Here is a 12,237-nt window from a genome sequence, read left to right on the forward strand (position 1 = left end):
TATTAGCAGGAAAAGAGAAGCAGCAAGTATGAGAGAGAACATACCATAATAAAGTTACGTTAGTTTATCGAGTGCTGCAGAGATGCATTCTCCATACATCACACTACCAAGTTCGTTAAGATCAGGGTGAAGTTTTGTAGTGAGAATGTTAATTCATTTAATCTGTTCTAACAAATGAGTGTTGAAGAGACCTGGGAAACAAACAGTTAAACAGCTTCAATTTGCAGAAAGCAAAAGCAGCTGAACAAATGCAGGGGCCACTAACTATCAAATTTCCCCACCCATTCAACTAAACCAATGAAACTAAAGAAGTAATACTATTCCCCAGGCTTGTCAACTCCTGAAACATTTGTAGTTTAAAAGGTGAAATTTAATACGGTTAACAGTTCACTTGTGCGCTGTTACAGATCTTATCAGCGTCCACAAAACAAAACAAAAAACTCATTGCCTATTTCTGTGAGTTCCAATTGCTTGAAACGAAAAATAAACTCGTCTGGTCATGACTAGTATGAAATTCAAACCACCTTTAAAGGTGGATGTAAAGGGTGTATACCCCCAAGGCTGGCATTGCTTTGACCTGGTTGTGTGGGTGTTGCTCTGCTGGGACTGCATTGCTGTGAACCTCCCTGGCGGAGGAGTTGCATTGCTGTGCAGTTTGCAGCAATCCTTTGCCGAGTCTCAGGATCAGTTGCTAGTTGGCCAGCCTGTGTGTGTATGAGAGAGTGAGTGCAGAGAGCTGCAGTGCTGGGTGCTCAGTTCCAGGTTGCTCGCTCTACTCCAGTTTAAGGGTGTCAGACTGGCTGCTCTGGATGTGGTTGATGCTGCTGTGCTGTACCTGGAGGGACGATCGGATGGGAGAGGAGGAGGGTGGGTTGTCCCACACACTGTCTCAGTGCAGTCAGTAACACCAGGATACTGCAACACTTCAGAGGACTTTACTGTCCCGACCTCTATTCAGTTATATTGTATGAGTCTAGTTGCTTGTTAGAAGCTGCATTTCATTAAATTCCGCCTCGTTGTATTAATGTTTATATATCTCTTACTGTTGTATTGAGTTACTATGCTGAATGTTAACGTCTGGCTGCAGCAGGAGGCATGGCCTTGCTGGCTTCCATTCGCATTGTGCTTTGTCTGTCCGGATGGGCCCTAGGTTATGCTACACAGTGTGTGTTACAGGAAGGATGGATGGCTCTGCTCTGTTACCAGGGTATGCGTTAACACTCTGTCTTGGGTTGCAGGGGGATGTTTGCCATGCTGTGCAGGATGTGGTCGCTCTATCTATGATGGTCAGTACCTTCAGGCTCTTAATACAGACTGGCACAATGCCTGCTTCAGGTAGGAACCCAAGATCCTGGTTCTGTGTGCATTGTACACTCAGACTGCACTTAAATCAGCATTCCACCACTCTGAAAGCAATAGAGGCTTGCTGGTCTGAGATTCAGCTAATTTTTATGATGCAGATTACATATTTATAATATAGACAAGACAGTATCAATGTTAATGGAAATTCAGCAGAAAGATTTCCAACCATGGTGTGTTAGAACATGAAAAGCACAATGTAGAAATCTTGATTTTGTCCTTTGTTAGGTTTGTGTCTGAAGAGAGTTTTAAAGTTGCATTACAGCGTGGGTAAGGCATCATGAGGGTCCTGGTGTGGGAGCAATTTGAATTAAGAATATCACAAGTGTATTGACAATTTTACCTCCAGGCAGTTGTATCAATAATTATTGTGGCAATACTGCATGTAACTCTAATGCACAGCCAACTTGGCATCATCCAGGACCAAACAGCCTACTTGATTGGCACCACATCTACTCCCTCTATAACTGACGCTCAGTTGCAGCAGTGTGTACTATCTACAAGATGTATTGCAGCAAATCATCAAAGATCCTTAGACAACACCTTCCAAACTCACGCCCATTTCCATCTAGAAGGACAAGGGCAGCAGATACATGGGAACACCACCACCTGCAAGTTCCCCTCAGCCACTCACCATCCTGACTTGGAAATATATCACCATTCCTTTGCAGCCACCGGGTCAAAATCCTGGAAGTCCCTCCCCAACAGCATTGTGGGTCACCCCCAGCATGTGGGCTGCAGGGTTTCAAGATTGCAGCTCACCACCACCACCTCAGGGGAAATTAGGGATGGGCAATAAATGCTGGCCAGCCAACGATGCCCATGTCCCATGAATGAATGAATGAAAAAAAGGACACGTGCACTGCATGCAGTTTACACTGAAATAAGTAGCATCATGCTTTTACTAACCCTCCCCATTCTGTTTGTAAATAAAAACAGAAATGTTCCAAAAGATCTTGCAGCATCTGTGGAAAGAGGAAGTTAACGTGAAAGGGAAAGTTGAGCTGAAATCTGTGACCTTTTGTTAGTAATGAGGAAGGTTAGAAGGCTGCATTTGTTACCAATGCAGTGCATGCACAATTCTAGTGCTCCCTCAAACTTGTTGCTTGAGTACTGCTTCAGGAGCTATGTCCTGGGGAATTCTACACTTGTAAAGATCACATTCATTACTCCATTTTGTCCCATCTTACACCCAGAAAAATCCTACATTTTTTCTCACTTCCCCTCTACCAATACTCCATCTTCCCCCACAGCAGTATTGGGATTTCTTAAATCTCGTATCTATTGTTAAGTCAAATAGATGTTTTGGCCTGTATGTGGAGAAGAACTTCCTGATTATCAGTTCCTAAATCAAAAGCCCCAAGTGATTTAAGTTTTCAAAGGGCTTTCTGGCAGGCTGGACACAGCGGATCACTGCACATGTGCAGACAGGAATTTTGCATTAGCAGGGGACAGTGAAATTAGAAATGTAATAGGTTGTAGGAAAGGCAATGAAAGGGGTGGGGAGAACATAAGGGAAGGTGATAGGTGGTGAGCAGGAGAGTTTAAATGACACCGCTTTTGTGGTACAAAAGCTGTAGGGAGTAGTAATGGCACACTTTGGAAAAAAGAATAGAGGCATGGACTATTTTCTAAACGGTGACAAAATTCATAATGCTAAAGTGCAAAGGGACTTGGGAGTCCTAGTCCAGGATTCTCTAAAGGTAAACTTGCAGGTTGAGTCCGTAATTAAGAAAGCAAATGTAATGTTGTCATTTATCTCAAGAGGCTTGGAATACAAAAGCAGGGATGTACTTCTGAGGCTTTATAAAGCACTGGTTAGGCCCCATTTGGAGTACTGTGAGCAATTTTGGGCCCCACACCTCAGGAAGGACATACTGGCACTGGAGCGGGTCCAGCGGAGATTCACACGGATGATCCCAGGAATGGTAGGCCTGACATACGATGAACGTCTGAGGATCGTGGGATTATATTCATTGGAGTTTAGGAGGTTGAGGGGAGATCTGATAGAAACTTACAAGATAATGAACGGCTTAGATAGGATGGACGTAGGGAAGTTGTTTCCATTAACAGGGGAGACTAGGACGCGGGGGCACAGCCTTAGAATAAAAGGGAGTCACTTTAAAACAGAGATGAGGAGAAATTTCTTCAGCCAGAGAGTGGTGGGTCTGTGGAATTCATTGCCACAGAGGGCTGTGGAGGCCGAGACGTTGAGCGTCTTCAAGACAGAAATTGATAAATTCTTGATTTCTCGAGGAATTAAGGGCTATGGGGAGAGAGCGGGTAAATGGAGTTGAAATCAACCATGATTGAATGGTGGAGTGGACTCGATGGGCCGAATGGCCTTACTTCCGCTCCTATGTCTTATGGTCTTATGGTCTTAAGTCAAGAAACAGAAGATGTGGCCCAGATGAGGTGTGAATTGTTGGACAGCAGTCATCCAAATGTAAAGGAATAAAAGCATCGAGCAACAAAACACAAAATAAATGGAGGCAGAGGTTGTGATTTAATTCAGTGAGTCCAGAGTGTGCTGAATCTAAAGATGACCTGTTGTTCCTCAAACTTGCATTGAGCTTTGGAATACTGTAACAAGTCAAGGACAGGAAGATGAGTGGAAGCAAGGTAGAGGAGGATTAAAATGGCAAGTGCCAGGAAGCTGAGGGTCAAGTGTGTAAACTGAACAGAGGTGTTCTGTAAAGCGATCATCCAGACTGTTTGGTTCCTCCAATGTAGAGGAGGCCAGATCATGAGCAGTGAATGCTGTATCCTAAATTGAAATATAGGTAAACGCTATTTCACTTGGGAAGATTGTTGTGGCCTTGGATGCTGTGACAGGAGTGTCTGACCTGTTCCACAATAGTGATACTGTCTGAATTATGGCACTTGGTGCATAAACATCACTGTAAGATCTATTTGTTACCTGTAATTTTTGCTGATATTTAATGCTGAATGTTGTAAGGCTCATCTATTAACATTTATTGTGGGGGCCAATAGGCTGTGGCTAACCTATGTGACAGCCTATTGACCTATGTACAGTTGACATCCCGTACAGTAATTGTGCACATTGCAAGGTAAGTATTTTACATTGGGGCATGCATGTACTGCTGTAGGGTCTGACACTGACCGTTTAAACCTCGCTAAGGGCACTGACAGACTGTAGTAACAGCAATGATGCTTTGTACGGTAATCCACATTTCTGTAATAATGGTGGACTCTTATACTGTAGTGTAGTGGTTTCCAAGGTGTTTTCCAAAATGACATCAGTTTAACATTTGATGACCCCCCCCCCCCTTCCAGGTGCCTGCCAAAACAAAAGAAAGCAACATTCAGTAGGTATTGATTTAAGTTTGTATGTTATAGATAAACATATAATAATCTCAATATGAAATCTGAGTCTTTAAAGTATTTCATAAAAATTCTAATGTTAGCCACAACCTATTGACCCTCACAATCAACAGACCGGGAGTTGCCATTGACTGGACCAGCCATTTCAATACTGTGGCTATAAGACCAGGTCAGAGGCTAGGACTCTGTGCTGAGGAACACACCTCCTGACTCCCCAAAACCTATCCATCTGAAAGGCACAAGTCAGGAGTGTGATGGAATACTCTCCTTGTCTGGATGCGTGCAGCTCCAACACCAGAAGTTTGATACCATCCAGGGCAAAGCAACCTGTTTGACTGGCACCATAATCAGCATTCACTTCCTCGACTACTGGTGTAGTATGCACTGCAACTACTTACCAAGCTCCTTCGACAGCACCTTTCAAACCTGCAACTTATACCACCTAGATTGACAGGGGCAACAGAAACATGGGAACACCACCGTCTGCAAGTTCCCCTCCAAGCCACACATCATCCTGACTTGGAAATATACTACCCTTCCTTCACTGTCAGAGTCAAATTCCTGGAACTCCCTCCCTAACAGCATTGTGAGTGCACCTACATCATGTGGATTTTTTAATGGGATGTAGATGTCCCAGGCTAGGCCACCATTTACTGCACATTCCTAGTTTCCCTTGAGGCTGCAGTGGTCCCTTCAAGAAGGCAGCTCAGCACCACCTTCTCGAGGGAAGTTAGAGATGGGAAGTAAATGCTGGCTTGGCCAGCAAGTCCCACATCCTGTGAATTAATTAAAAAATTGCAGACTTCAGCAAAACTCGTTGTATTCAAGAGACTGGATGAACATCCTCTTCCCCCACTGCGTGCATGTATATGTGTGAACAGGCCTGTATTTGTATGGATGAATGTGTGCATGTCCTTCTTCCCATTTCTCCCTCCCCCCACCAGGGTTCAAAATGCACCTCGCAAATAGTCCTGCAAACTCAATGCCTGGGGCAGCAAATTCAAGCAAGTCGTCATTGTGTATTTTGGTGGAGGAGCAGCGAGTGTTGAAGACAGAATCACATTCTGTGTCTCCCATGTTGCTGCTCCAATCTCCGGTCCCCTTCCTATTGCTTGTTTTTTTTTCTAATCTTGTCCTCTTGCCTTGCTAGACTGTCTGGTTTTCTCGGGCAGCAGCAAGAACTAGCTGAACATGACCCTGCCTTAGACTATGGTGAATACCCCCAGCAGTTTGGTGAACTCCTCATCATCGTGGGCTTCAGATGGTCGGGGGCGACGTGGGTCATCTTGCTGTCCTGGGCCTCATTGCTGGCCAAATCCAAGATCTCGACAGGTGGTCAGATAGGCCAGGGCTCCAGCCTCGATCCATATAGTGACCCTTGTGCACTGCACAGTAGCGAATGGATGCAGCCTTGGCAAGCTGGACATTGGCTTTGGCCTGAGCACATATCAGCCACCAGAGTCTCTGCCTTCCAGGGAGGATTCCACTCTCGCACTCGCACCCGCTCCCACTCCTGCTGTCTTGCACTTGTTCCCCTCCCGGCAGAGCTGCTAGGCCATGGTCCTGAGATATTCACCAAGAACTGTGTCTGGGGCTGACTTCAGCTGGGATGGCTTTGCACCTTGGGAGCAGCTGGTACTAGTATATGAAACAAAATGCCATGGGTATGCAATTGGATGGTGTAATGGGAGGAGTTCTGAAAAATAAGGGTGCATGTAACTGAAGAATGTAGATTGGGGGCAGATGTTCGAGGGCAAATCAACATCTGGCATATGGGAGGCTTTCAAGTGTAAGTTGTTAGGGATTCAGGACCGGCACATTCCTGTAAGGATGAAGGATAAGTACGGCAAGTTTTGGGAACCTTGGATAATGAGGGATATTGTGAGCCTAGTCAAAGAGAAAAAGGAAGCATTTGTCAAGGCTAGGAGGCTGGGAACACACGAAGCGAGTGTGGAATACAAGGAAAGTAGAAAGAAACTTAAGCAAGGAGTAAGGAGGACTAAAAGGGGTCATGAAAAATCATTGGCCAGCAGGATTAAGGAAAATCCCAAAGCTTTTTATACATTTTTAAGGACAAGAGGGTAGCCAGGGAGAGGGTTGGCCCACTCAAGGACAAGGGAGGGAATCTATGCATGGAGCCAGAGAAAATGGACGCGATATTAAATGAGTACTTTTGAGTCAGTATTCACCAAAGAAAAGGACTTGGTGGATGATAAATCTGGGAAAGGGTATGTATATAGTTTGAGTCATGTTGAGATCAAAAAGGAGGAGATATTGGGGTTCTTGAGAAACATTAAGGTAGACAAGTCTCCAGGGCCTAATGGGATATACCCCAAAATACTGAGAGAGGCAAGGGAGGAAATTGCTGGGGCCTTGAGAGAAATCTTTGTATCCTCACTGGCTACAGGGGAGGTCCCAGAGGATTGGAGAATAGCCAATGTTGTTCCTTTGTTTAAGAAGGGTAGCAAGAATAATCCAGGTAATCACAGGCCAGTGAGCCTTACGTCAGTGGTAGGGAGATTATTGGAGAGAATTCTTCGAGACAGGATTTACTCCCACTTGGTAATAAGTGGACGTATTAGCGAGAGGCAACGTGGTTTTGTGAAGGGGAGTTCATATCTCACTAACTTGATCAAGTTTTTCGAGGAAGTGACGAAGATGATTGAGGGTAGGACAGTGGATGTTGTCTACATGGACTTCAGTAAGGCCTTTGACAAGGTCCCTCATGGCAGACTGGTGCAGAAAGTGAAGTCACATGGGATCAGAGGTGAGCTTGCAAGGTGGATACAGAACTGACTCGGTCATAGAAGACAGAGGGTAGCAGTGGAAGGGTGTGTTTTTGAATGGAGGCCTGTGACAAGTGGCATTCCTCAGGGATCAGTGCTGGGACCTTTGCTGTTTGTAATATATATATAAATGACTTGGAGGAAAATGTAACTGGTTTGATTAGTAAGTTTGCGGACGACACAAAGGTTGATGGATTTGTGAATAGCGATGAGAACCAACAGAGGTTGCAGCAGGATATAGATCGGTTGTAGGCTTGGGCGGAGAGATGGCAGATGGAGTTTAATCCAGACAAATGTGAGGTCATGCATTTTGGAAGTCTAATACAGATAGGAAATATACAGTAAATGGCAGAACCCTTAAGAGTATTGATAGGCAAAGAGATCTGGGTGTACAGGTACACGGGTCACTGAAGTAGCAACGCAGGTGGAGAAGGTAGTCAAGAAGGCATACGGCATGCTTGCCATCATCGGCCGGGCCATTAAGTTTAAAAATTGGCCAGTCATGTTGCAGCTTTATAGAACCTTAGTTAGGCTGCACTTGGAATATAGTGTTCAATTCTGATCGCCACACCACCAGAAGTATGTGGAGACTTTGGAGAGGGTACAGAAAAGATTTACCAGGATGTTGCCTGGTATGGAGGGCATTAGCTATGAGGAGAGGTTGGAGAAACTTGGTTTGTTCTCACTGGAACGACGGAGGTCGAGAGGCAACCTGATAAAAGTCTACAAGATTATGAGGGGCATGGACAGAGTGGATAGTCAGAAGCTTTTTCCCAGGGTGGAAGAGTCAATTACTAGGGGGCATAGGTTTAAGGTGTGAGGGGCAAGGTTTAAAGGAGATGTACGAGACAAGTTTTTATTTACAGAGGGTGATGGGTGCCTGGAACTCGCTGCCAGTGAAGGTGGTGGAAGCAGATACGATAGTGAGTTTTAAGGGGCGTCTGGACAAATACATGAATAGGATGAGAATAGAGGGATATGGTCCCCGGAAAAGTAGCAGGTTTTAGTTCAGTCGGGCACCATGGTCGGTGCAGGCTTGGAGGGCCGAAGGGCCTGTTCCTGTGCTGTAATTTTCTTTGTCCTTTGTAAACTCAAGAAGGGAAGGGGTCATATTGACCAAGGGCTATATAATAGACATACTGGCAATAAGATGACACTTTGAGAGACCTCTTCAGAAACTAATTGTAAGTCTTTTATTTTATAATTTAGGAGAATTACTCTCAACCCGGTGTGTGGGGTGGAGGGGGAGGAGAGAGAGCTGGGTAAAGTATTTTCTTGTGGTTCTATTAAATTCTGTTCAGGATTTGGTACTTTGAATTGATGTTCCTAACAAGGTGTAATAAACCAGCATAGAGTTGCAAAGGTGTTATTCATTCTTGCTGAGCTCTGCTTTTGTTTATTTGTTCATGGGATGTGGGTGTACTTGACTGGGTCGGCATTTATTGCCCACCCCTGAGGGGACATTTAAGAGTCAACCACATTGCTGTGGATCTGGAGCCACATAGACCAGACCAGGTAAGAACGGCAGATTTCCTTCCCTAAAAGGCGTTAATGAATCAAATGGTCAATCTTTTTTATTGAATTCACGTTTCACCATCTGCCATGATGGGATTTGAGCCTGGATCCCCAGAACATTACCCTGGGCCTCTGGATTGCAGTGACAATACCACTACGCCACAGCCTCCTTGCTTGTGCCAAGACAATGCACAAACATCCAGGGCATGCTTGGCACTCGCGGTGAGAAGTGTTTTCTGAAGTTAAAGAGCATTTTGAGCTCACCATCTGCCTTGTGCTGTTGGCGGCGTTGATCTATTCGATGCAGGGTGGGCCCATCAGTGCCCCTGGTCTGGGCAGTGACTTCTCCACATTCACCATTACTGCTCTCGGGAGGGAGAGCACACAACCCCAGATGTGACTTCTGAAAACCACAGTTTTGGAACCCCTGCTGTAGTTCTATTGATGAGTATCAAGGAGGTACAAGTAATAGGCCTCTGACATGTATTAAGAGCCCTTTAGACTATAAAGGACTGCCATGATGTGGAATGCCCGCATTGGACTGGGGTGAGTCACTCACCTGGTGAAGGAGCAGCGTTCCGAAAGCTCGTGATTCCAAATAAACCGGTTGGACTTTAACCTGGTGTTGTGAGACTTCTTACAGTAAAGGGCTGTCAGTGATGGCTGCTGTGAGTAATGTCAGATATTCTCCTAAGCTATAAAAGAAGAGATTTACAATGGCACCGTACCTGAAGAGGTGTCCCAGTAATGACTTACTGCCAGTCTGTCAAATGCTACCATCGGTATTTGCTGAATGTAATCTAGAAAGCTAATCTAGATGGAGGTGTTTGTACAACTCCACGGGGTATTTGACAGTCTCAAGATGGCTCGAAGTGCTTCACAACTGTTGAAGTACAGCAAAGAGATAAAGGCCAAGTGATGGGTTTATGGCAATGTTAGATGAGAGAGTAATGTTGGTGAGGAAACAAGGTCTTTGGTCAGGCAGAGTCTTGGTTTAACATCTTATGCAAAAGACAGTGCCACTGACAATCTCCAGCAATGTTGCACCGTGTGCTCCCGTCTGAGTGGGGATTGAACCCTCAACTTTCTGACTTCAGGCAAGAGAGTTGCAACTGAGCCAAGACTACCACTATTTCCCCTAGCCCTACATCCCTTGCGTGCATTCTTCTGCACTCTGTTTATTGCTTGGGTGTCTTCCAAATGCTGTTTTGACCAGGCTTTGACTAAACCCCATAGCCTCCTGCCCCCCAACTTTAGAAAAAATATTTATAATTGCGGGAGTTCATGATGGAGCGTTTGAAGAAACCTAACCCATGCTGTAGCTCTCCTGGGGATGTTTTATGGGCCAGTGCAAAGAAAGCTTTAGTCTAATTTGTGGTCTAGTGCATATAGTTTAAAATTATCAAGGCGCCTGTTCTTGATTGCTGTCCTGTCAGCTCCTGCTATGAAGTGTGAGTGTTGAAATTTAAGGACACGATGATATTGGACTGTCAGCCTCTGGGTGAATGACCTGCCCCCTCTCTGCTCACAGATGAAGGACTGTTTGTTTGAAATACCTGAGGGCTGTGGAACTATCATTGCAGTCTGGTGCAGCGGGAGGAACAGTCTAGCAGAGCACAATATGTAGATAGTTTTTCAGGAAATAGCAGTGTGTATCATGCTGACCAAGTCCCCTTCCTGCATTTAAGTGTGCATTCCATGTCTTTATACTTGCGCTTTTTTAAACTGATTTTCAAATACACCTCTGGTCTTCATTTATTGAGTCTCGAGGGAATCCCAAGTTTTTCTTGATCACAGCAAAGTTTGTGCCATGGATTCTTGACTGCACGCAGTTTAAACCCATTTTCCCCTCCATTTTAGATGTACATTTGTTGGACGTCTTGGAGAGTTCAATAACCATCTTGAAGGGTATAACTATAACTGGTCATAATGTTTCCTAAGGTAAACAGGAAAGCAGTGGGATGCCTCAGCAAGGAAGTTGACTGGGACAGTATTGATTGAGTGCTGTATAACTTTAATAGTTAGTGTAATAAACCTGGAATTAACTATTGAATAGGATGGATGTTTTGGGAGGCTAGCTGTTAATACACCCACTAAAAGATTTGAGAAGCCTCATATTTAAAGTAACCTACTTTGAAACATTAAAAAAGAGGAGTAGGCCATTCGGCCCTTCAAGCCTGCACCACCATTCAATATGATCATGGCTGATCATGCACTTTCACTATCCCATTCCAGCTTTCTCTCCATACCCCTTGATCACTTTAGCCACAAGGGCCATGTCCAGCTCCCTCTTGAATATATCTAACAAACTGGCCCCAACAGCTTTCTGTGATAGAGAATTCCACAGGTTCACAACTGAGTGAAGAAGTTCTTCCTCATCTCAGTCCTGAATGGCTTACCGCTTATTCTTAGACTGTGACCCTCCCAGTTTTGCACTTCCCCAACATCGGGAACATTCTTCCCGCATCAAGCCTGTCCAGTCTAAACTATGACGAGACACAGTACAGGAAAGAGATAGAGAATCTGGTGAGATGGTGCAATGACAATCTCTCCCTCAATGTCAACAAATTGAAGGAGATAGTTATCAACTTCAGGAAGGTAGTGGAGGACATGTCCCTGCCTATGTCAATGGGGACAAAGTAGAAATGGTCGAGAGCTTAAAGTTTTTAGGTGTCCAGATCACCAACAACCTGTCCTGCCCCCCCCCGCCCCCCCCAAATGCCGACACTATAGCTAAGAAAACCCACCAATGCCTCTACTTTCTCAGGGGGCTAAGGAAATTTAGCATGTCTGCTACAACTCTCACCAACTTTTACAGATGCATCATAGAAAGCATTCTTTCTGGTTGTATCACAGCTTGGTATGGCTGCTGCTCTGTCCAAGACCGCAAGAAACTACAAAGGATCATGAATGAAGCCCAGTCCATCATTCAAACCAGCCTCCCATCCATTGACTCTGTCTACATTTCCCGCTGCCTCGGAAAAGCAGCATAATTAAGGAACCCACTTACCCCGGATATTCGGGGGGGAAAGATACAAAAGTTTTGAGATCACGTACCAACTGACTCAAGAACAGCTTCTTCCCTACTGCCTCAGACTTTTGAATGGACCTACCTCGCATTAAGTTGATCTTTCTCTACACCCTAGCTGTGACTGTAACAGTACATTCTGCGCTCTCTTCTTCCCTATGTACAATATGCTTTGTCTGTATAGCGCGCAAGAAGCAATACTTT

General features: G+C 44.9%; 1 protein-coding gene across 1 annotated transcript in view; it reads left to right on the top strand.

Moving 5' to 3' along the window:
- The first annotated feature begins 757 nt into the window (after positions 1 to 757).
- LOC144501377 (LIM domain kinase 1-like) overlaps positions 758 to 12,237 on the top strand; it is a 59,864-nt gene continuing 48,384 nt past the window's right edge. The window contains exons 1-2 of the mRNA XM_078225046.1: positions 758 to 867; positions 1,239 to 1,335. Coding sequence (XP_078081172.1) covers positions 810 to 867; positions 1,239 to 1,335 — 155 coding nt within the window. The 5' untranslated portion in view covers positions 758 to 809. The remainder of the gene's footprint in view (positions 868 to 1,238; positions 1,336 to 12,237) is intronic.

Source organism: Mustelus asterias, chromosome 12 (genome assembly GCF_964213995.1).
Source record: "Mustelus asterias chromosome 12, sMusAst1.hap1.1, whole genome shotgun sequence".
Lineage (NCBI taxonomy): Eukaryota > Metazoa > Chordata > Chondrichthyes > Carcharhiniformes > Triakidae > Mustelus > Mustelus asterias.